This window comes from Epinephelus moara, chromosome 2, assembly GCF_006386435.1.
Source record: "Epinephelus moara isolate mb chromosome 2, YSFRI_EMoa_1.0, whole genome shotgun sequence".
Classification (NCBI taxonomy): Eukaryota; Metazoa; Chordata; class Actinopteri; order Perciformes; family Serranidae; genus Epinephelus; species Epinephelus moara.
Window position 1 is genome coordinate 17413262 of NC_065507.1, and position 25330 is coordinate 17438591.

At 41.8% G+C, this 25330-nt stretch overlaps 1 protein-coding gene and 2 long non-coding RNA genes across 3 annotated transcripts in view; 2 read left to right on the forward strand and 1 right to left on the reverse strand.

Moving 5' to 3' along the window:
• Positions 1–1411: 1411 nt before the first annotated feature.
• On the reverse strand, positions 1412–8575 carry zgc:114130 (uncharacterized protein LOC570332 homolog). Its single transcript, XM_050032319.1, has 2 exons — positions 8406–8575; positions 1412–4468 (listed from the first exon to the last, which is right to left on the reverse strand). The coding sequence occupies exons 1-2, from the start codon at positions 8457–8459 to the stop codon at positions 3230–3232; spliced, it is 1293 nt and encodes a 430-aa protein (XP_049888276.1). The 5' UTR covers positions 8460–8575; the 3' UTR covers positions 1412–3229.
• A 5554-nt stretch (positions 8576–14129) lies between these two features.
• On the forward strand, positions 14130–16749 carry LOC126382646 (uncharacterized). The gene is made up of 2 exons (XR_007569078.1): positions 14130–14194; positions 16549–16749. It is a non-coding gene; the product is annotated as an uncharacterized LOC126382646 (long non-coding RNA).
• A 1199-nt stretch (positions 16750–17948) lies between these two features.
• The window catches only part of LOC126382638 (uncharacterized), a 138128-nt gene continuing 130746 nt past the window's right edge, over positions 17949–25330 (forward strand). The window contains exon 1 of the long non-coding RNA XR_007569076.1: positions 17949–18186. This is a non-coding gene — a long non-coding RNA (uncharacterized LOC126382638). The remainder of the gene's footprint in view (positions 18187–25330) is intronic.

Genomic DNA, 25330 nt, shown 5'->3' on the forward strand with positions numbered 1-25330 from the left:
ACACACACACACACACACACACACACACACACACACACACACACACACACACACACACACACACACACACACACACACACACACACACCATTGTCCTGCTATATTACAGCACACTGGTTGAGGCAGAAATGACTTGTAACTAATAACACTAGCAGAAATACCTAATGATCAGCCTTCCTTAAATTGGCTTTGTAACCATAAAATATGACCCAAGACATTTTTGACCTCACTATAGTTAACTGAGGTGATTTCAGAAGACAGTTTACAATAACTAATGCATTTATGAGAATCACTTCTGGATCAATCAGCAACACTGTTACGCAAGCACTCTCTTTAAGCTGATGATGCACCGCAGAGTATCTTTGTGACTCATTTCCTGCTACCTTGCACAATAACACCTGGAAACGTGAAGGATGTGCTGGGTTTCACTCTGATTACGCATGCTAATGTGTGTTTTTCTGTGTGTGTCTGTTGTCAAATATGCACACAAGGTGTACAATGGAGGACTGGTGATAACTGTTCCTAAACACGCTTGCTGTGAAACCCGACCTCGGATTTAACCTTGTTTGGTGTTTCTCCTCGCTATGTTTGTTTTTCGGCGCTGTGTCTCTTTGATGCCTGCTGTTACGGTCTGGCACCTGGTCACTACCTTTTTATGAAGCCCCAACCTCACCTGCGTGCTGTGGGGGTACATACCTATAAATGTCCTGGACACATTAAATAAGAAGACAGCTTTATGGGAAAATATTGCATTATATATCTTTAATTATTTTATCCAAGTACACCTGTCAAGTGACACCTGTGTGCCAATTTTTCTTTTTATCCTTTAAGCTGATAAACTAAAGGATCAAGAGTTCCTTTAAGGACCGAGTTGGAAATGAACTTTTTTGCCCACCTGCCACTGTGGCGGGTGGATTCCAAAGCAGCCACTTCCCCCGATAAAAAAGCAAAACTAAAAACCCTCTACATAAATTAACTGTCCTTGTCGTCCAGTTTCTGTTTTGCTGTCCAGGAAATCATTACTGTCTTTTCTCTCAGTCTAATCCGAGACAGCAACTTCAGAGTTAAGCAAATTCTTTTACTTCTTACTTCTGACATTGTCTCTATATTTAGTTAACCTCAACAGTACAGGCCCACTGGAGAAATGTGATCTACCATGAAAATCATAAATGTCAGTTTGCTGGTTTCCTGCCTGCTTCCTTCCTTCCTCTCTGCACCTTGCATCTAAAACGTCACAAATGTGTGAACACTGTTGCCATACAGCCAGCATTCTACAAAATAGGATGGAAGGTGAAGGAAACACGAGCATTGTAATTTCTACACTGTTGCATCAGCACCTCAGCACAAGGTTTCTGAGCCTGTATGAATTCTACCTGCGGATGATTAAGTGAAACTCCGAGAGGTAAAAAAATCAAAAACAAAAACACTTTATTTCAAGTACAAAAACAGCAAAAAACAAAAAGAAACCAAATATATTAAACTTGATACAAGCATTACCAACTCAAAGTCCTCTATAAATACGTTAAAATAAATTAAAGAAATGTACTAAAGATTATCACCTTTAACACTAAACAGGCCTCAAACATGTTGATGAAAAGGCAATTTTAAATAGACCAGTAACAGCGCGGCGTCTGTTCCTCTAACCAACTACTTCATAAACACACATAACAGCCGAGTAACATTTCTATAACACTAAGCAGACATACCCTAACCCTACAGAATGCTGGATCTAGCTCAGTAAGGCAACGGACCTGGGCGCACGGTTCACATGCCCAGGAACACTACACATTCGTAACAGTACAAAGGCGAAACAGGAAGAATTATTACTGCGGGAGAGATGGAATTTAGCGGGGCGAGCCACAAAAACATAAATACTTATTTTGAAAATGTATCACCAGTGCTGCCAGTGGACAAGGGAGGAAATGAATCCCACTATTGGGAATGTTTGTGTTTAAGATAATCTAAAATACATATATTAGCACCACAATTGATTGGGAAGAACGCCAGAGGTAAAACAGGACTTGCATGAAACACGACCTGCTTTAACTCGGGGGTTTTTTTGTCTTAATATTGATGGAGTTTCTCTTATACCTTCTATTTATGCTGGCACACTTCACCTATCAAAGCCCCTAAAATTCCCATGTCCTCTTTTTTTGCAGTGGGCAAGTCATACAGTTAGTTATATGTCATGAACATGAGATTTGATTAAGTATGATTGAACCCACTTGGCTTTTTTCACTGAGCTCAAACCGAGTCCCCCTCGCTCCTCCCACTGGGCAGGTTAAATTTGGTCGCTTGGCATTTAACTGGTGGCAGTTTGTCAATAATGCATGTGAGACTCAAGAACACTTAAGAGGGACCTGAACTCACACAACCTTACTTGACTAAATAAAAAGACTCACACCCCTCCAAACATCTCTCCCAACAAACCAGCAAATCTTGTTTTAACACATGACCTGCCAAATAATGCAACAGGCACTTTAGTTGTTTAAAAAAACTTAACATTCAGGTTCGAGGTCATAATTTACCTCAGACTGTAGAGTTATGAGGAAAAAAAAATACTTTCACCAGCTTATAAGCACAATACTGTGTACAGTTAGTGGAAAACAAGTTCCTACATTGTGTGTTTGTGCCACCATAATCAAAACCTTTGAGTTACAAAAGATGTCTTTGGCTTTATCACGTTCTTCAGATCACTCAGGTGTAACAGAAATAATGTGGTTGGACACAACAACAGGTGGCACTGTGGCCAATCACACTGTGATCACACTATCTTTGTCGCAATTTGAGTTTTTAAACACACTATTTTGGTGAAGCATCGACCACTTCTGGCACTATTTTACTCCTGTCTTGATATGTACTCTGTTTTGGTGGCGCCACACGTTTCAGTTTCAGCATCACTGCCACTTCCCTTACGCATATGACTGTGACATTTTAACCACATGAATCTAAAAGGCGGATCTCTCTGTGCGTTCGAGTCAGTCTTTGTTTCCTTTGATGCCACGCAGGTGCAAGGAACATCTGAGGTGTCAGTCCAGGTGCTGTGTGTGTGTGTGTGTGGGGGGGGGGGGGTGCGTGCATTTATAGGGTTCTTGTGTGTGAGCATTGTGTGTGCTTGAGCATGGATATGTGTGTACAGGATATAATGTGTGTCAGAGAACGCTGGGTCTGCATGTTTGTGTCTGAGTGTATGCAAATATGTATGTTTGTGTTCGCAGCACACTGCAGCCTAAAGGCAGAACCCTGTAGAATCCTCAGGAACAGAGAGCTGGCTGAATACGGCCAGGCGTCTGCCGTTGACGTCGTTAATGCCGCCACAGGATTCGGAGCCACTGAGGGAGCTCGTAGAGCTGCTTCCATCCTGGTCCTGGTCGCACAGAGAGGTGTAGGACAGGGATCGGGCACCAAGTGGCCCTGAAAACACCCCAGTAGTACTGGGACTCAGCCGCAGGGAAGGGGAGGCATTCGGAGACAGCCCACATGGAGAACAGCCAGAGTCTGGGGAGGGAAGGAATGGAGACCTCGGATCTCCTGCAGTGGCCTGGCCCATGGTGGGCTGGTACTGGTGCACAGGGGAGGCCTCGAAGGCAGAGTCCACCTCCAGGAAGGCATGAGAAAGGAGGTCAGTAATGTCAGCGCAGGAGGGAGGAGAGGCCGATGGAGTACGTGTGAAAGAGGCTGTGGCAGGCCGAGGGTGAGCATTAGGGGCAGGCTGAAGGGCTTGCTGGGGCGCAGAGGGGAACCCTGCAAAACTGAAGCTCTGTCTGACGAGGGGAGGTCTGTGCGAGCGGAAGGAGGAAGATGGCTGCTGGGGAATGCTTGCGGAGGAGGAAGAGGACGTGGAGGAACGAGCGGCGTGTTTCTTTTCTTCCTCGTTGTTGTGGACAAAGTGGCAGCGTATCCCATAGGGGCAGAAACCGATGGTGTGAAACGTACGGCACGGCTCCGTTTTGTATTTCGGATGTCTGTTAAGATCCCGCAGCTCGTCTGTCCCGTGGGCAAACTGGCACTTCCCGCCATACTTGCACAAGCCACTCTCGGTGAAAGATCGACACAGTTCAGTCTTATAGCGTGATGAGGAAGAGGAGGTTGAGGATGAGCTACTGTTCAGTGCGGTGGGGCTGATGTCACTTTGGGAGAGCGTTACGTCAGTCCCGGGCCAGCCAAGACTCACTGCTGTGGTGCTGCTGGTCTCCACCATGCTGATGGAGCGCTGGGAGAGGAAGCCCGACTTCCCCCACTGGGTGGAATTAGCAAGCTGGGAGGGCAGAGGGCTTTCTGACTGCTGCCCCCATTGGCTGGAGGTCAGTAATGCACCATCTGAAGGATCCGTGGGGAGGCAGGAGAGGGATGACAGTGAAAACGACATGTTGCTACGTGTCTGACCAATGCAACCTGTTGTTCTCATTGCCAGACTCTGGGGTGGTAGCGGTCGGCTCTGTTCCCTCAGGTCCAGATTCAGTAGCTGCTGTAAGAAGAACAGACACAAGACAACGTTAGCATATCAAGTGATGTGTTTATAAAATCCCTGCGGTATTTTTCTTCGTCCTTTAATGACTCTAACTTTCTTTATATTAGCATGTGTTAACATTTCCCTTAAATAGAACAGTGAAGGAACATTTGTGCAAGTGATCAGCTGTTACAAGGGTGTAATTGTTTTCATTTTTTCCTCACTGAGCACTACAGCAGTTACACGTGGCAAAGGTAAAACACATTTTTCCCCCTCAGATTTACTTCAGTAGCCAACATGTTTACAGATGCATTACATTCAGTACGTTTACACGCACAGCTTAATCGAGCTATGCTCAAAATTTGATTTTGGCGTCTAATTGGACTTCTGTCCTTGTCCCAGTTTACAAGCAACTGAGAAAATCGAATTACTGATGGAACGTGTCCTCCTCCTCAACACTAGGTGGCGATATGCGTCGTTTCAGCGGGTTAATACGGCCCCCTTTCCGGTTGACCTATTACGTCACTTAATAATAAACAACTGGAGTCAGGCGGCAGACCGGCATTTTCGAACAATAGCAAGATGGATAATCGTACAGCTTTGTTCATCTCGTACGTAATGTAAGCGTTACTGATTGTGCAGATAAGGTGCACGCTATCCCTCGTGGTCATGGTGATTTCGAGAGGCAGACAAGAACGCCGTATGCTGTTGGAGGGCTACAACAATAGCATGTCTTGTCTGTTCCGGGTAGGGCCGTAATGGTACATGTATTTGTGTCGAACCGTTCGGTACGCGACTTTCGGTTTGGCACGACCCTGTACCGAATTATTGGGCGCAGGACATTATTTTATTTTATATTGTTTTATTTTAATTCCGTTTTTCCGAGCTGAACCATTTAAAATATCTAGTTCCCCGACGGACATAATTGAGTGACGGACCGAGTCCGACTGTAAATCTCCGCCTTCACTTTGTGCAGCGCATTCTCACATTTTGACAACATGGCAAGTGAGCCTGACGAACCTGAAGACCCACCCGCAAACCTTAAGTCCTCCGTTCAGGAACACTTTGGTTTCAGGGTAAAATACGAAGATGGAAATAAACAAGTGGACAAGACAAAAGCAGTGTGCCGACACTGCAGAACAGCGGTCGGGTATGTACTTGGAAACACGTCTAACATGCTAACGCATCTAAAGCGACACCACCCGAGTTTGAACGTTAACCGGCACGACTAGAAAAAGCAATCTGGTGCAAACTACGATATCGTCGTCGTTTAAAAAGAAAGAGCGTTTCCCTGACCATTCTGATCGCACTAAATAACCAATGCCATTGGAGTGTTGTTTAAGCTGCACTTTAGATATTGAAGCATGTTTTGTTTACTGCACTTTAACAAAGTGGGAAAGCTAAGTAAGTTCCTAGTAAAACTGAATCTGAGCAGGCTTTAAAGCTGACCAGCTGCACTATACTTTTTATTTTAATTGAGTAAAGTTGTTTAAGCAGAAATTTATATTTATATTTTTCATTAAAAAATGTGTTAAAAAAACAGCAGGATTTTATTTTTCACTTTTATATTTCTATTTTCATTCAAACAATGTGGAAAAAGCAGGATTTTATATATATTTGTTTCATTCAAAAATTGTGTAAAAAGAGTTTAACTGCTGTGGTGGTATGTTTTAATAAGGTTACCAATAAATAAAAGATACTTAATAGTTGTCTATTTTTTTCATTACTGTACCGAAAAAAACCAAACCGTGACTTATGTACCGAGGTACGTACCGAACCGTGATTTTTGTGTACCGTTACACCCCTAGTCCCGGGGTCATACGCCAGCGTGGGGGGTGTGGAGCATGCGCACGTGCATTGTCTAGTTTAACTCCGATTACGGCGTATACATGCCGGAGAAAATCGAATTCCAATCTCATTATCTGGGTGTCTTAATCGTTGGAGAACTCTGATATTAGTCGGAGTAACGCATTTACATGCATTTCAGTTGTCCAGTTATAGTCGGATTAAGGCAATTATTCGGTTTTTTCAAGTGTCATGTAAACATACTGATTAATGGATTTTCCAGCATTCAACTCAATACAATACAAAACGCAATAGAGACACTACAAAGTTAGCTGCGTGGTACTTCAGTCAGCAATATGTCCAATGGACTCACACTCTTATGTTTGAATTTTGATCTGTCAATCTTGAAGGAATACTTTATCCACAAATGACCATTTGTAAATCAATTACTCATGCTGTGCTACCTTAAAGTCATGAAAAAAACCTGTTTTTCTCACAGGTTGATGTACCGACTGACTGGACCACGTTTAACAACAGCAAAACTATCAAAACCATGTTTACAAACTTTAGAATTGGAGTCTGGCTTTGGAAAGAGCACAGATAACTTTCACTTTCAGTCTAGAGAATGCAAGTATGCATGAAGTACTGAGCAAACGACTGCATAAATGAAACTTGGATAATACTGCTCGAGCTGTGTGTGAGTGTATACATGGATGTTTTGATGTAGTGTTGCTGTTGTTAAACATGGTTTCTAATAAATCAATGTGATCACTTTTTTCGGTGGTAGCATGCAAGAAAAACAGTTTTCTTTACGAAGGTAATACTGCATGAGTAATTGATATACAAATGCTCATTTTTGTGGTTTAAGTATTCCTTTAACTTTCCTGTCTAACCTTTAACTGTAATACAAAATTCCTTGCAGGGCCTTGCAGGGACATTTTGTCTTATATACACAGCTACAAGACAGAAAGTTAGAGTACACATTAATATTCAGACATAGATAAAAATGCATTCTAATGCAGTATTCGAACTATAAAGTAGTAGATTAAAGCCAGTTATGCTCATTTAAATAACTGATTATAGGTTTGTTATTGATAGTTTGGCCACAACAACATGCTTAACTGAAAATGATTTTAATGTATTGTGGTATGTGCACTTTAATATATGTATTGTCATATGCCTACAGTGGTATGCCCATAGTAGGTGTAGCGTAGGATATATTGTGATGGTTGTATTGTGGTATATGTACTGTGGCATGTGTATTGTAGTGTGTGGATTGTGGTTTATGTCTACAGGTCTACATGCAAAAGCCCCACTAGGGACAAGAGTTGAGAATCTGCAATAGCTATAAACTCTCTGTGCAACACATCAGTCCCATACTCTGTATCCAAACTATGTTCAAATGCATCCTCCTGTTGAATAATAAATAAATAAACACCTTACACTGCTTTCAAACTTGTTGGATGATCTTGGAGGGTGACAGTCGACCACATTTCTCACATAAACAGTGTGATAATCCATCAACAATCTTGCCTGCCTTTTAAATGCACACTAACAAGACCACAAAGGTTTAACCTGGCATCCTACACACACTAGCATCCTTTAGGTACAGGATGTTGCTACGCAGCAAGTACAGGAAAACCTTCGTATTTCTGAGAGTAGTGTTGCTTACTTACTGGCATCCAGTCAATTAAATACCTCTACATGCTACCAACCCAGCTTGACAACTTTAACTGGCGACTTTTTGTGACTGTAAGTATAAAAAGTTCAAGTTTGTTTCACCGTGTTGCCTCTAAATCCTTTAAATACATGTTAATACTGACGTTAGCTTACTTTAACTACAATTAACGTGCTCGCTAACGTTAATTGAAAGTCAGTTACGTTGTTACGATGACACCAACTTCAACAACTGCTCCCACTTTGTGACAAGTTAGCCTTAACTTCAAGCTAACTTTCAGGTAACGTAACAACCAACAGCTAGATAAAGACACGACTTAAAAGTTAATTAAACTGTGAATTCAAGTCAACAACAGTCCGCTAAACAACACTTGAAAAGACGAACACAGCAAACAGCGTAAAGTTAGCCGTGTAGCTAGCTAGCTAACGTTAACCCCCCCGTGACCTGCTGTTAGCCAACTTCTGCTCCGCTCAACTTTCTCTGCGCTTTTACCTTGCACATCATCTCCTCCAGGTCCGCAAACTCGTACATGGGGAAAGATGGCATGTTGCTGAGCTCTCAAAAGTTTGGTCCGATCCCGTCTGCCCCCGCAGTGATAGACGTGAGGCAACTCGCTTGCATGGGTTAGTCAGAAGTTTCTCGCTGTGTACGCGGTGCTAAACAAGCCCAAGACCTCGACCACGTGTGGATTTAAAACCTAACACTGCTGTTAGCCACTCCCACGGCTCTGTGAGTCAGCCCAAAGTTGTTTTCACCAGACACAGCACACACACACTGCATCAGGGTACACAGATCCATGAGAAATACTTATATATGACCTGTTTTTAATTCCTAAAATACAAAAAGCAGCATGGTTTCATTGTGTGAATCAAACTTTCTGCAGCTGTAAAATTAGCTTCATGATTCAAGTGACAAAATGCACATCAATTTATTGGCTAATACTTATATTACCTTGAAATATAGATTGCACATGCTCAAGTCAGCTTACATACCATTATGTTTGAAATACTGTAGTCTCAGTTTGAGCAAATAAAGAATACATGTTAACAGGTACCATAAAACTTCAATTTAAAGCCCAGTCCCTTTTACTAGCCTAGTGCAGCTACACATTTTGACAAATAAAGGCCTATCTAAATTAGACACCAAGGGTCTCATTTATAAACACTGCGTACGCACACAACGAGGCCTGAAAGTAGTGTGCGCCATTTCCCACAACGCAAAAGTTGTGATCTCTAAAAGCAGACTTGATGGTAGAAACTTTGACCCACGCTTACAAACATTTTAGAGACAGGAAATTGGCGACGCAGATGGTGAGGTGGAAGCCTGATTGCAGAAATTGTTGAATATTATATTGGCGCACGCCATTTTTGGCTTTTGTCTGTACGTACATTTCTAGTTTGGATCCGATGCACTGTTTTTTAAATGAGACCTGGTCTGGTTGCCAAGCAGTTCTTTGGATGTATAAAATCAGGTTATCGGCTACACGCTTGAGCTAACGTTGTTTAGATCGTGCATACGAATATAAATATTCAAACTTTTGTCAACATGGATATGCTACACATCGTTAGCTTGGTTCGATTCTCCACAAGTCAATCGTTCAGTTAATTTTATTGACACCATAAGCACCAGAGAAGACCGTAATTCATTCGGATTTAGCAGCATGACGAAAAAACAAGTGGTGACTCCCTACCTCTGAAGCTGTCATAGAGTCAGAATATGTGTCCGTTCCTCGATTACCCAGTGAAATGTTCATATTGCTTTAGTCTGTAAGGGTCCACCGATCAAAAGAATCAAAAGGGGTTTTCATAAAAAAGTTGTGAGTATTGTGTTAAGAGGATAAAAAGTCATTTGTAGTGATAGTGATTTGTAATGGATATGTTATTCAAAGCTATTTTTTATACAAGTAATATTAAGACTAGTTCAAAGAAACAACTTGATCATATGCCCTAACTTTGCTGAGTAACAGTTTTGTGTAAAATGAAGTAAAGGCCTGTCCCAAATATGAGCCTGTTGAGTTCAGTGATTTAACCAAATAATAACCCGGGCTACTAATTGAAGTTTTACAGTAAGTAACATGGCTAAACACAGGTGTATGATCTTTGTCAAATACAGCCTATCTGTATACTGTAATATAAATGTAAGGCGGGGGAAAATAAAAACTGTTGACATGAAATCAATCTATACATGTCACCAGGTCGCAGCCAATGTTTCCTCTGTTATGCACTTTGCTGAGAAGTGCAGGTCGGCTACTCACTGACACACCTGAAATGTTGCCTTGTCTGATAACATCTTTGCTATGACCATTTTCAGTGTTGGGAAGTAACTAGTTACAGTAATTAAATTACAAAATAAATGTAACTGTGATCAGTTACAGTTACTGAGATAAAATATGTAATTACAGTTGCTAATTGAAATGTTGGTGATTACAGAGGGCATACATTCGACTATATATATTTTTTTTTTTCGGTAAAGAGTTTATATGTACATTATACATTGATTTTATTGCTGCGTGTCACACTTTTGTCATAGCTTATTTCTGGACATTTTTCAGCTTTATTGCCCACTTTAAAATATTCACAAGAAAAGAAATCAAATGTAATAAGTTATTTTGCTTTAATGAAGTAATTAAATAGTTACATTACTTACCATATTTTAAGCAGGGTAACTTGTAATCTGTAAGTAACCTTCCTAACACTGACCATTGTATATCAATTAGTCATTTTACCTTTAATTCCTGAATAAAAGTTGGGTTTTCTCTCATGCCTCCACAGAAAATAGTGAACATACAGATTTATTGATTGACTGGGGACAGTGTTTAACAACAGCTAAACTAAAGGCTGTCAAAACATCAGTTTACAAACTCTCACACAGCTCATGCAGTATAATCTTAGTCTCATTTATGCAGTCGTACATTCAGTACTTCCAAAACACATGTAAATTTGCTAAAATCATGCTATTTAAAACTGAACTGAGAGTGAAACTCCAGAACAAAGAGTTGCTGTTGTTAAACGTGGTCTCCAATCAATCAATAATAATAAACTATATTTCTATAGCACTTTTCAAAACACAGTTACAAAGTGCTTTATGAGACAAATATAATAGTAAACACCATCAAGATAAGATAGACCAGATACATCAGAGTGTGTGATGAAAATAAATAAATAATAAAATTGCTACAAGAAGGATAGAAACTAGACACACAACAGATGTACTGTAAGAAAAAAAAAAAAAAAACCTTCCTGTGAAAGTATGTTTTGAGGGGTGTTTTAAATGAAGACACTGAGTTGAATAAATCACTTGCTGTTTTCTGTGGAGGCATGTGAGAAAAACAAAGTTTTCTTAACAAATTCAAGGCAATATGGCTTGACTACTTACAGCAATTGTTTAGCCATAATCCTGATACCTTATGATAATGTCTGCTGGCCGATGGAAGATGATCATAAGACTCCTTCTTGAGTTGAAGCATAACTCATAGTTTTTTTTCAAATAATTTTAAGCCAGATAGTGACTCTTAAAGTTTATGTGAAGCCATATGGTTTATATCAGAGGGGACAGAGGAGGTGCCACTGGTAGTAGTTAAACTGAAGGAAGGTTATAAAACAAAGGGAGCCACAAGAAACAGAAAGCAGACAAACACTAGAAAGAAAGGCTACTGCGAGGACAAGAAAAAGGACCACATGCAGAAAACAGGAGGACTGAACACATGGTATGGAGACAACCTAGCCCTATGAGACAAGACAAGGAGGAGGGAAGTCTTAGATTTCAAAGGTAAAGGTAGATGTGTGAAAAATTCCACTGCAGAGCAGAGCCGGGATAATATCCAACAGTCCTGCTCACACGTACAAACACAGACTTGTTCCTCGAGCTTTGCAACAAAAATGTCAAATTAATATGTAATTTCCCTGAACTCAAACCTCAGACTAATCGCAACCCAACTTAAAACCCTAAATCCTCCAACCATCACTGGTGAGACATTTGGTCCCCACAGAGACAGAATTCCAAAAGCACACACACCCACACACACACACACACAGGTCTGCCAGGAGTGAAGTTGTCACACCTCTGGGATTGTAAAGAGGATTGCAACAGCATGCCCAGTAGCCTGACAAGTTGGCAAACAGTTCGGGGAAAGAAACAGCTTTGGGTTTGTTCTGTACAGTTCAGTGATACAGGGCTTTGATTCCCACCTGGGCACGGCTGCTTAAAGTGAGAGCGTAAGCACATATGGTTGGAATAAAAATACCAAGTAGCTTAAATTAAAGATGACAATATTTCTAAAAACGAGAAGGGAAATAGTCTCAAAGGTTAGTTGGCTGAAAGCGTGAACAGTCCTCACAAGAGCTTCCTGAAAGAAAAATGGTCAGAAAGGTGTACATAAATAAAAGTTTTGAAATGCCATTATGAGAAAAAGTTCTTGAAAGCAGCACACAGCTCTGAGTCCCTTCAGAAAGATGAGCTCAGCTGAGAACAAAGCCTGCCGAAAAGCTTTGTTTTGGTCCAGCCAAGTGGTCACCATTAAGTGTGTGTGTTTGTGTGTGTATGCATGCTTGTGTGTGTTTGACAGAGGGTCTCAACACCCCCCAACCCTCATCCCCCCAGTATTGTGATGATGTAATGGTATACAGGACCACTCTTACAGCCTGAAGGTTGTCTTAGCCAGCTGTGTTGTGACTTGCCTGATTTGTGTATGAAGCTGTTTCAGTGTCGTTCCTCACGTATCTGAGGTTAAAGCGGACTAAGAGGTGTCTTGGTGTCCTGTGAACATGACATCGCAGAGTTGTATCTTCCAATCATCCCTCCTTTTCTTTTCTGTCCAGTCACTCTCTGCTGTTTCTATCAAAATCAAAACAAAGCTACCTTTCTATTAATTTCTAGTGTCTTCCTCCGGAACTAGTGTCTCAGTTGCATAATGCAAAGTTGAGACAGGGTATCGGATACATCATATCGAGATCTAATTAAGATTGAGTATAGGTCTCACCTCGAATGCATCTTGAGTGACATTTGAGAGTTGACGTCCTCATTACATTTTATCTTTGGCTTTGAGTGGCACAAACACTGCAATTGATGTTGTTTGTTGTTTTCGAACACCACTCCCTTGAGTTTAAGTCTGGGTCAAAATCCAGAGCAGACTTTAAGGGTGCTCTCATGCTTTGGTCTGAATCAGGGACTAATTTTGTTGCAAAGTTGCATAATTGCCTAGAGTTGGTTCGTGTTCTCACAGCAGCATTTACAAGCGGACCAGATAAAATGTCTTGTGTGAGAAAGCTGCTCTTGACTGGTCAGAATTTCCATGCGGGAAAAATCCAGGAAGTAAACAAAACGTTGAAGACGAGTACACTTGTAAGATAAATGTGACACTTTCTAATGTCACAATGGAGGGACAACTACGCAGGTTGACTTTAGTGCTGGTCATCGCGGACTATATTGCTGCCACTGTTCATTTTAGTCAAACCATACAGTTTGAAAACGAGGCGCGGCTCCAACTAGAAAACAATGTTTTGATGCATTAGTTGTGCTGAATGTGCATATTAAGGCAGTACAGGAGGAGGTGCACATTAATAGTCCTCCAGGACTGTAACATGCTCATGTGTGTTTAACCCAATGTGACTGCAGTTGGTTCAGATCGAGGTTGGAACACGTTCTCACCACAAATGAACCACACCAGAGTTCATTTGTAACTGGACCAAGACCACCTCTTAAAGAAGGTCTGGGTCTGGTTGTTTTGGTGCACACCTGAGTGCAATTGCTGTGTTCACACCTGCCCAAATGAACTGCACTTAGGGGCCAAATGATCTTGAGTTCGACTGAACTGAACCAAACAGGGCAGGTGTGAAAGCACCCTAACATTATTTAAACTACATCACTGGTGCTGCCCAAGTGTTTGAAGTCCTGGGAGTGAGACCAGGCTGACGAATGACATGCAGCAAAGGTCCTTGACTGTTAATGTAACTGTGAACCCTATCTTAACCACCAGGCCACCATGACACTCCACATATGTGGATACATTTCCAGGATCCCAGTTTGCATTCTGGCTGTTGACTCCCATATTAAAAGCTGCCTGTTTTCACCCAAAGTGCATTTAATACTAAGTGTGAACAAGGCCTAATTATATTGCGACTGACCTTTGGGTGCTAACGAAACACACAAGACACTGTCCTAATTAATTCATTGTCTTAAGAGGTTGGCACTCTGCGTGTGTTTGTTTTTTTTACCCAGAGTTAAAGACCACCACTGTGAACAACAAGCCATTAACAAGATGTCAACAACACGAGTGCCTTGAGGTAAGCTGGCCCTTCTGGTAATTTGGTTAAGTAAACAAGTGTTATCTATAAACAAGCTATTTGATCGGCTAGTGGAGTTTTCTTCTATAAACAAATCCCTTTTGGGTGAGTTGGGGATTACTGGGAGGGGAGAGGGGGAGAGGGGGGGGTTTTGGAGAAAAGGGGGAGGGGAGAAGGGAGGAGAAAGGAGGAGAGGGGATTGAAAGAGAGTTCTTGCTTCTTGTCGAGTCCAGCTGGGCTAGAGGGCCTTTGGAGCACAATGAGCTCAATGAGCTGCAGAACCAACTAACAAACTAATGGCCCGCCCTCTGCGAGTCTACCCCCGTACACACACACACACACACACACACACAGTGGAAATAACAGAGGGCAGTGAATGGGTGGGATAGAAGGGCTTGTTAGGAGAAAGGAGATGGGGGTGAGGAGAGGGATGAAGGGCGCAGGATTGGGGGGCTATTTAGAAGAAACAGTGGAGATGAGAGGAAGGCATTAGGAAGGAATCAGGGGGAAGAAATGTTTTCGTTAAGACTGGATCTGCAACAAGGTTTATTATCTACAGATTTGGGATCGATCAACCAGATGCGTCAAGATGTGTCATGGGACGCATTTCCTTGCTTTGTCACATAATCTTCCCGCAGTGAAATAATCAACTAAGTCATTAGGAAAACATTTGTTGATTCAACATCTGTTTGACATTAGAGGAGATTTACAGAGGTGACACTGCGCCGTGGAGACGACTGAAATGACTACAGGGTGCAAATACATTTCAGTGTATTTCCATGAACAGAAAGAACAGGAAGTATATGCAAAGGTTTGTGTGTATGTAAGTCTGCAGACATTTACACAGTGAAGCGATTGTGTTACAACACTGTTTGGTGTGTGTGTGTGTGTGTGTGTGTGTGTGTGTGTGTGTGTGTGACAGAGGCCGACGCACGCACGCTTGCATACTTGCACACTCAGCCTATTGAAACTCTCATGATTAAGTGAAGTCATTCCTCCACAGCCCCGCAGGCTTCTTCAGATAAGAGGCTACTATTGCCATTGAAATATTAAGGAGAGGGGAGGAGGGGTCTGTAGACCTGATGAACATCTGCTCCTCTTTTTCTCCCCTTTCTTCACCCCCTCCCCCTCTCCCTCCCTCCTCACCACCTTCCTTCTTTCACAATGTACCCCCTGCCCCATTCGCCTGTGTGTGCATTTGTGTGTGTTTGTGCTTACAGAGAGGGTTCGAGATTCGCAGAGAGGGCTTGGGATTTGGGAAGAGAGTTTTGCCGACAGTGACGTTTTAGCAAATTACAGTTGGTGTAACTGTAAGTATTGTGTGACATCATAGCAGCAACTTTTCCTCTGCTCTTAGATCTATTTTGCGACACTGTGCTCCGAAAAATTGGATTCACTTTTTGTTTTTGACAGAAACAAATACAGTTTCTTCCTGAAATCTGTTTTAAGGTTTTAAAAATTGATTTTTGTCTGGAAAGGAAAACACAGACGATATAGATATTTAAAAAGACGTATAGCACGTTGTAGCAAACCATGAACATAGAGGCATCGCAACCACCTCATGAATAGACATGATAACCAGAGTGACTGTGCTGGAATGTTTAGTTATGCATAAATACATTACAACTATGACTCTCCTGTTTCTGTTTAATGCACACACCCATACGCACACACACACACACACAGACACACCGCACGGTAGGGTTCTACTCACAGGCCAGAGGTCATAACCCAACCTCTGACCTCTGACATCACCTCCTCCCTTCCCTGCCCACTGGAATTCACTCCTGTGGATTCAATTAGAAAGCTGGAGCGAAGGAGAGCAAGAGAGGAGGTTTGAAAACAAGATAACAGTGACAAATGTCTGCAGAAGGTGTAGCCATGGGAAGGGGGACAATGACTCAGTGTGTGAGATAGTGATGGAGGGAGGGTTAAGAAATCTGTTAACACATTTGTTACGGAGGAAAGTGGGAAAAAAAGGATCAGCTGTATTTGTGTGTACACCTGAAATCTACCCTACGACAGACGAGCTGGGGGACACGATTCGGACAGAAATGTCTGGATAAAGTCCCATATTTCTGTACTTTTGCTTTGGGAAAAAAATCCTCTTAATGATACAACATACAGTGATAGCTCATATAATATCTGTTTCTTTCTGTTTTAGTTACTCGTATATTCCGTTTTATTCTATTCTTTTTAAATCATTTATGTGTTTTTATATTGCCCCTTTATAGTTGCCTTATGTATCTTTCATATCTTGTCTTAATGCCTTTGTGTCTCATGTAAAGCACTTTGTATTTCCTTACTGTTGAAAGGTGCTTCAGAAATGAAGTTGCTGTGTCTTGATTTTTTAGGCAATCGTGTGCAAGAGTTTGGGAAAGGCCTTCACTGCTCTGTACAGAGTCATGACCTCATGTCCTTTCAACATCTTTGGGAAGAATTGAAACACCGATTGACAACATTAGTGAAATCAGTTTTAGGTGAGACCAGGGGTAGGAGCCGCATGTGGCTCTGTAACCCTTCTCCCGTGGCTCCCTGTGGCTTTGGCAAGAAAATGAGTAATGGAAATGAATAATGTTCTTTTTTTTAACATTTTGATTTTTATATGTCAATGTCAAAAATTCAATGTGAGGCCTCTATAAAAAAATGTTTTAGCTTTCCAGCAACTAAACTGTGCACAATACATCTACTGTCTGACAACTTTTCCATGAAATTTTGCTGAACCTTGAAAGCAAGTCATGAGTCTTCCTAGCTGGTTAGCTATGGATGCCAAATTCAAAAAAGCAAAAGTCTCAGAATAAAATAGAGAATTCAGCAGTGCATGAACGGATCTGTTTGCTTTAATTGCCAGCTCTGCAAAGTTAAAGTACCAAATAATCATAAATAGTGCCCTGCAGAGTGGCCACCTTGTGGTAAAACATAAATGTATGCTCATTCAGACTATCAGTATAAGCTATTGTAGACACGATGGGCTGTTTTACCTTCAATTAAATGCTCATCTATGTTTTGCGGCTCCACAGAGATTTTGTTTTTTTATTATTTTTGGCCCAAAATGGCTCTTTTGATGGTAAAGGTTGCTGACCCCTGGGTGAGACAGAAGAGGCACAGAATATACACATCCTGTATGATCACACTGAGATCTTGGTAGTATTTGCTTCATTCTGCTGCCCTCTGCTGGATTCAAAGTGTGATTACAATCAGCATTATAACTACTGCTTGACCATATTGACCCAGATATGTCACAGGATTGCTTTTGATGTATAATAATCATAAAATGGCTGCTACTGTGCTCTAATGAGCCTGTGTCAGAGGCAATGCTGACTCTGTAGGTACAGGGGTGGAGGTAATACATTGCATTTACTATCGTAAGTTAAGATTTATTTGTGTGTGTAGGTGGTTGTAGGCCTACTTTCTGGCATTGGCTAGCTCTAAAATCAGTAATTTTATTTTAAGTACCTCTTGTGAACAATACAATAATGCAAAGTCATGCATTGTAATTATGGATCACATTATAGGTTAAAGTTTGCTTTATTGTATCTTGTACCTTGGCATAATTAAATAAAAATATTAATGAATAAATAAATAAGGTGGCGCCTGTTTGGGCCTAATTAACCTCTGACTTAATGCGCAAACCAGCGAGCACGCTAAGTCACGCTAAGTGCTACCAGACACACCTACACGACCAACAGGTGCATGCTTCTGGTGGATCCTCCAGCATGATTTCAACATTTGCAACTTTGCTTGGGAACTTTTACCCTCAGTGAGCTGTGTGAGGGCCTTCTGCTGTTTGTGACAACAATCAATGATGTAACTGCAGCGTGTCTCTCAGCTCAAACTGTTCGGAAACTTTGAGGACGGCAGTGGGACACAGAGGCTGAGTGGACTGTTTTAGAGCCTGTCTTGCAAAGAGCAAGAAAAGAAGTTGGACCTAATGCTGGAGCAGACTGAGGAGGACTTCGCGACGCACAAGGATGCTGTTCAGATTCAGACAGGTGAGTGCAACAGCACATGGCTTTATGCATGTAACTGACGACATCAACTAGCCTTCTGCGCACGGTAGCATTGTGTGCGCGTTTCGCAGTGTGTTCAGGCAAGCAACATAATTGTCAATTTGGACATACAGTAAGAGCTCCATGGCCTGATGTTGGTTCATTTACAGGTGTCCTTGGTTTGACATTTAATGCAATTCATTTTGTAGCCTATATTATGAATTTTATATATCATCCTGTCCACCCACACACATTTGCTCGAGTAAAATTTATGCAGATTTGTCAGCTGCACATCCATGATGTCAATCTCCCATTCCACCACATCCCAAAGGTGCTCTATTTGATTGAGATCTGGTGACTGTGGAGGCCATTGGAGTACAGTGAACTCATTGTCATGTTCAAGAAACCAGTTTGAGATGATTTGAGCTTTGTGACATGGTGTGTTATCCTGCTGGAAGTAGCCATCAGAAGATGGGTACACTGTGGTCATAAAGGGATGGACACGGTCAGCAACAATACTCAGGTAGGCTGCGGTGTTTAAACAATGCTCAGTTGGTACTAAGAGGCCCAAAGTGTGCCAAGAAAATATCCCCCACACCATTACACCACCACCACCAGCCTGAACCGTTGATACAAGGCAGGATGGATCCATGCATTCATGTTGTTTACACCAGATTCTGACCCTACCATCTGAATGTGGCAGCAGAAATCCAGACTCATCAGACCAGGACACATTTTTCCAATCTTCTGTTGTCCAGTTTTGGTGAGCCTGTGTGAACTGTAGCCTCAGTTTCCTGTTGTTAGCTGACAGGAGTGGCACCTGGTGTGGTCTTCTGCTGCTGTAGCCCATCTGCTTCAAGGTTCGACGTGATGTTGGTTCAGAGATGGTCTTCTGCAGACCTTGGTTGTAGCCAGTGGTTATTTGAGTTACTGTTGCCTTTCTATCATCTTGAACCAGTCTGGCCATTCTCCTCTGACCTCTGGCATCAACAAGGCATTTTCACCCAGAGAACTGCTGCTCACTGGATATTTTCTCTTGTTCGGACCATCCTCTGTAAACCCTAGAGATGGTTGTGTGTGAAAATCCCAGTAGATCAGCAGTTTCTGAAATACTCAACAACCATGCCACGTTCAAAGTCACTTAAATCATCTTTCCTCCTCATTCTGATGCTGGGTTTGAACTTCAGCAGGTCGTCTTGACCATGTCTACATGCCTAAATGCATTGTGTTGCTGCCATGTGATTGGCTGATTAGCTATTTGAGTTAATGAGCAGTTGAACAGGTGTACCTAATAAAGTGGCCAGTGAGTTTAGCTATAATTATTATTATACAGTTTCTGCCATTAGATGCTGCTAAATCCTACACACTGGATGTTTAAAACCATTTCCATCTCTGCTGTACACACAGCACTCTTTGATTTTTGTTGTTAAGTGCTTCATCTCCACTTTGAGATTTGTTTAGGCTATTTTTAAAGGACATAAGTCAATGTGTTTAACCATCAGGTTGTGGCAGGTTGTTAAAAGGAAATACAGTAACACATCCAATTTGCTAGATATCACACAAGATGTAATTGCCACACAGAAACGTTGCTGGGTTAAACGTTTCATATTTTAATTGTGATTATGTGCATTAGAGTGAATTTCATGACAAACATATACTGTATGTAGCCAACGATTTACAATTCCGCTGATTCACCAGCGAGGGGAGCTGTTGCACCATTTCCAGATAGTTTTGTGGCCTTCTCTGAGTGGATTCGATTAATTTGTCTAATTCAGTTTCTGTGTAAAGAAGTGAGAAACACCATCTGCATAATTTACCTTCGACTGTGTGCATTTTTGTTTTATGTCTGTGCATACAACTATGCATATGAAACAAGTGCGTTTTATGAAACACAAATATATAGTGACAGAGGCCAGCTGGCAAGCCAGAGCTGCTGAGTGAACACAGAGACTGGTAAGGCAAGGGAACTTACACAACCCTAGTACCTGGAAATGAGCCATGTAACGCTGTGTGTGTGTGTGTGTGTGTGTGTTAAGCAACAGTTCCTGGAGATCCTCCTGAACCCAAAACAAAACAAACAGCCAAATCTTTGTTGCAATAACACTGATATGGTTTATCACTTTATGTTTGCCTCATGTGTGATCAGAGGGAACAGCTAAGCCTTAAATATGTACGCTTGTTCATTCAGGAAACGGGAGAAAGAAAACTAAACACAAGGAATGTGATCAGAGATTTCCACAGAAATATAATTTATCTTAAGTTCCAGTTTGTCTGTCTGTCATCAGATCTAAGGAGAAGCTGCGATTCATGAGAAATTAATTTCAACTTAGAGGGAAAATAGAGTCTTGATGTTTTAAATGAATGCAGGAACATGTTGCGTGAGACAGAGAGGGGGGTGAGAGATTGGGAGGATGAAGAGGGGAGAGGACAGCAGGAAAACTAGGAAGAGCAGCAAAAGGTGTTGCGATAGAAGTAGAAGGCCGAACAATAGAAGTAGATGTGTGTGTGCCCACATGTGAAAGAGACAGAGAGAGACAGAGTGAGTGGGCTGTGCGCATTTCAAATATTCTACCTTGAAATATATGTGAAAGACAAAAAAAAAAAAAAAAGACATTTGAACAGTCTGTCCTGGTGTCCTCACAGCACATTTTAGGAAAGCAAGTTAGAAAAGAGGCTTCACTTAACTGAGATGTCAAAAGTACTTGGAAGTAATTAGACAAATTAAGTTAATTCTCAGGAAGGCATTTTTTCGTAGTTGCCTCAGGCTTGGAGAGGAGCGAGATCACTAACGTAAAAAAAGACAGTGCACAGTGATGTCAGGTGTTTGGATACTGAAGAGCAGCCAAATGCAGAACGCGCGTCATCGGGAGCTGTGTTGCAACACATTTATTTATTGAAGCTGCTTAAAGGAGAACAATGACAGAATACCATATCTGCACTGTGCAGTGTCAGACATTTTTTTAATGTGCAAAATCCCCCAAGATATTTTGCCGTCACTTTATTGGTGTTGTGTCAGAGCTGTTGGAAACGAGAGAAACTCATGACATCATGGAATTTGTAGTTTTCGTGAAGACTGAGAACGGGAATCTTTAATCCAATAAGATCTCAGGCAAATCCTCTGGTAATTTTTGGTGAGATGCAACCGTGATAAGGTCGAGATTACATGGAATGACAGCCCTGTCTGTGGGTGGCTCACAGTCTGTAAAACTGTCCTTCAGGGATGTGACCTGAATCCCAGAAGCCAACTTTTTTTTTTCTTATAAACTCACAAAAACATATTTTTACTCAAAGTAAACAGAATCAAGTGTGTAAAGGAAAAACATGAGCAGAAATATTTCCTTTTGGCGGTGGTGTGACACATACTGAATGTTCCTTCTGCAGAGAGATATTTGTGCGCAGATAATGAGGTCCCCTGTGCAGGCCAAACAATGGTTCTTTAAACTCCCTTCCTGCATCTGTAAAAGGATCTTAGCAGTAAATGGACAAATCATACGGAATAATAATTTGCTGTTGCTGATGTGTGTTCATATTACAGCATTGTAAAGGAAGGTACTTGTAAGACGGTACTTTAAAGTGTGTATGGTCTTGGACCACTTTCTGAAGGTCTAGCTCTCATCTCGGACTCGACCGCATTTTTACCTGGTCTTGTCTCTGTCTCAAACAAAGAAGACTCTTGTTTTTATTTCAAGAATGGCCATAACTGCGGGGATATCATTAAATTGCCTGTGCAAAAAAAGGACTGTTGAATAACAATGGTTACATTGATTTCAATTCCTTTGTGTTTTCTATGAGCAGACGAAAACAAAGGAAAATTTCCACACATAAAATTCCCCTCTGCGATGCCTTTTGACTATTTTATGAAGACATTCCTCATGGTAGATTTATACATACCAACTTATATACAGTATGGCGATAAAAGAGGTGAATAAAGGGGAATCTTCATTTGTTTTCTGTGGGTGTATTTGCAGAAATGTGGATCTGTCAGATCAATTTGAGGAGTTGTCATGCAGTGTTGGACTCCCACTGGTCTGGCCTTGGTCTTGTCTCGGTCTTGATACACTGTGATGGTGGTCATGACTTAGGCCCCATCCCAAAACCCCCCTTGTCCACTACCCCTTAGCCCTTGGCCCTGCCCCGAGCCATTGCCCACTAGCCCTTGGCCCTCGAAATGAAGCAACAAGGGGTAGGGGTTGAAATCTTTCCCTAGGAATTGGGACACCACTCACTACGTCACGTTCACGCATATGTAACTATTTTAAACAGGAAGCTGCAAGCCATCTACATTTCCAACCAGCATCTACAATGGAGTCTCTGGTTGAGTTCATCCTACCTATCGCGTTTGCTGTATTTATCATGCTTCGTTTGATGAACGACAGACGACAGGGGACTTCTGCTAGCCAGCTAGCTAGCTAACTAGCTAACATTATCAGGCAGCATAGTTATACTAGCTGCCGTGTTATCGTAATGTGAAAAATCCGACAATTTAGCTAGCTAGCTAGCTAACAAGCAACCTGACGACGATAACATTAGCTATGTATGAATTTTTTCCCCGTCTCTTGTTCGGTGGTAGCCACGGCAACGTCTACCCCTCGCTGGCAAGTCAGCATCTGAAATCCCTCACTCCGAAGGGCTAGTTTCATACCCACTACCCCTCGTTATGCCCCCTACCCCTACACGCAAAAAGGAATTGGGACACCCCTACCCCTCGCGGGAACGCACAAATGTAGGGGTAGGGCCAAGGGGTAGGGCTAAGGGCGGGTATTGGGACAGGCCCTTAGTCTCAGTTTAGGTGGTCTTGTTTTTTTTAAGATTATTTTTGTGGGCTTTTTGCCTTTAATGACAGGACAGAGAGTGAAATGGGGAGACAGACAGAGAGAGAGAATGGGGACCGACATGCAGCAAAGGGCCGTGAGCCGGATTCGAACCCACGGCCGCTGCAGCGAGGCAATGCCTCTGTACATGGGGTGCCGGCACTATCCGGTGTTCTTGACTATAACACTGTTTCAATCTCTTTCTAAGTGGGGCAGCAAATGGCAATTCATTGTCCATTGGAATCTATATTTATAACTCCTAGGAAAGTTTTTCTCCCATAGCATTACAATCTCTATTCAATTCAGATGTGACTTCTTTCTACTTTCATTTTACCCTATGAGAGCTATGTGTTTACACTCTGGGACAAGATATTCTTCATACATACTGGCCGTGGAGTGTATGTTTGTACCAAAACTCCTAAAAACAGAAAAATGTCACCCATGTCGAATACTAAAGCTAGAATAGTATCCGATGTGTGAGCGTCAGTGTGTGCGTGTGTCTCAATGCCACTGACTGTGTGCCAAAAGGATGATTCCCCGTCTGTATATTCTCACCCCGCGCTCATCCAACTGTATCCAGGCAACAGCTCATAATATTGATCAGTGTGTTTGATCAGAGGGATATTGATGGTTCTGGAGCCTCATATCAAATGACCTGTTCCACTTCCTTTTATTTATGTGTTGTGGTATCCAGGGAACGTCTTATAAAAGCAGTTTGTTGTGTGTGTACGTGCTCATTTGTGCGTTTCAGTGTATTTTTCCTCCACTTTCTTGTCTTTTGTCACTGTTACTTGTCAGGATATAGGCTATAACCGTATCTGTGTGTGTGTGTGTGTGTGTGTGTGTGTGTGTGTGTGTGTTGGTGTCATTATAGTACACGTGTTTATGCGTGTGATGGGAAGTGTCTGAGCCACACTGTTTCCTGTGACAACTTCCCCCAGTAGTTTCCATGTTTTGTACCAGCCTGCACGTCTGCTAGCTGTCTGTGAATCGGGGCGGTGCCGCTGACGATTGTTTTATGATGTTAGATTCCTTATGAAAGTCCTTTTTTTGTTTTGCCCAAATTTCCAGGTGCACCACTGACATGTGGTTGCTGTGAAGTATAAAATTTCGTGGCCGAAGTTTGACCTGGAGGGAAGAGGCAAATAGTTTCTTTGGTTATTGGTCACATATGTTCGTATCCTTTGCTCATGATACCTTTATTGTCTTAAAGACACTTGTAATGGATTACACCTTAAAGGGATATATATATATATATATATATATATATATATAGTTTATGTCATTGGCAACTGCTCAACAACAACTCTAGTTGTCCTTCGTTGGGGGAGTTCGTCTGCAGCCATTTCTGTGGTACCTTTCCTGCTAGCCCTCCAATTATATTTAACTGAATATTTATTGTGCGCCATAAGTTTATTTCGTATCTTGGATTTTTATCAGGCATAATGCGACAATTAACCACAATTCCATATTGTCGGTTTATTTTCTGTCTCTCTTCTCGTAGTATTAGGCCTCAGTTATTTCCAGGCCTGATTCTCTCTAGCATTTCCATTTGATATAGACCGTTGAAGTCGTGTGTTGAACTGTTTACCTTGTGATATCAGAGGTTTGTTGTCTTTTATACTGTATGGAATTATCTTGATTCTATTACTGTACTTCATATCCTTTTTCAGTAAAGAGTTTAATAAGACGCTGCCCCATGGAAATGACCAGATATACATATCAACCATTGTCACTGTCTAAGGAATCCAGAACTGGTTAGGTCTTTCTCATTAGACCGCTCGGTAATGAAGCATCTAACATTATAAAGACTTAAAGAACTGGATGGGCACTCATAAAGTGCAGACTTTTGGGGTGGCAGGGCCTCAGGAGGTAGAGTGGGTCATCTACTAATGAGAGGATTGGCGGTTCTATCCCCGGCTCCTCCAGTCTGCATGTCAAAGTATCCTTTGGCAAGATACTGAACCCTGAATTGCCCCCAATAGCTGTTGTGCAAGTGTGTTTAAGCTAAGTAGCATATGGCACCTTGTATGCTAGCCTGGGCCACCAGTGTATGAATGTGTCTAAATGGATTAAAGTGAGGTCATGTTGGTCGGAAGACAAGAAAGGTCCCTATACAAGTGCAGGTCCATTTTAACATTTCGCCAAAGCCAAATGCCATATCTCATAATGTTGAAAAAAGTGAAAAATAATTTGTGTATCTTCCCTGTGAGTTGGAACTACTTCAAAATGTTATGGTTTCTTCCTTGGCCAATTCTACACCAAGTTGCATGAAGATGGTAAACATGTTCATTCATTTACTTTAAGTAAAGTCTGAAGGTGATAGAAATTACCAC

What these genes read in the sequence shown, in the direction of transcription:
- zgc:114130 (XM_050032319.1), bottom strand. Translation starts at nt 8,459, where the DNA reads ATGCCATCTTTCCCCATGTACGAGTTTGCGGACCTGGAGGAGATGATG. An exon ending in TGGAGGAGATGATGTGCAAG is followed by an intron (nt 4,469 to 8,405) that starts GTAAAAGCGCAG and finishes TTCTTCTTACAG; the next exon opens with CAGCTACTGAATCTGGACCT.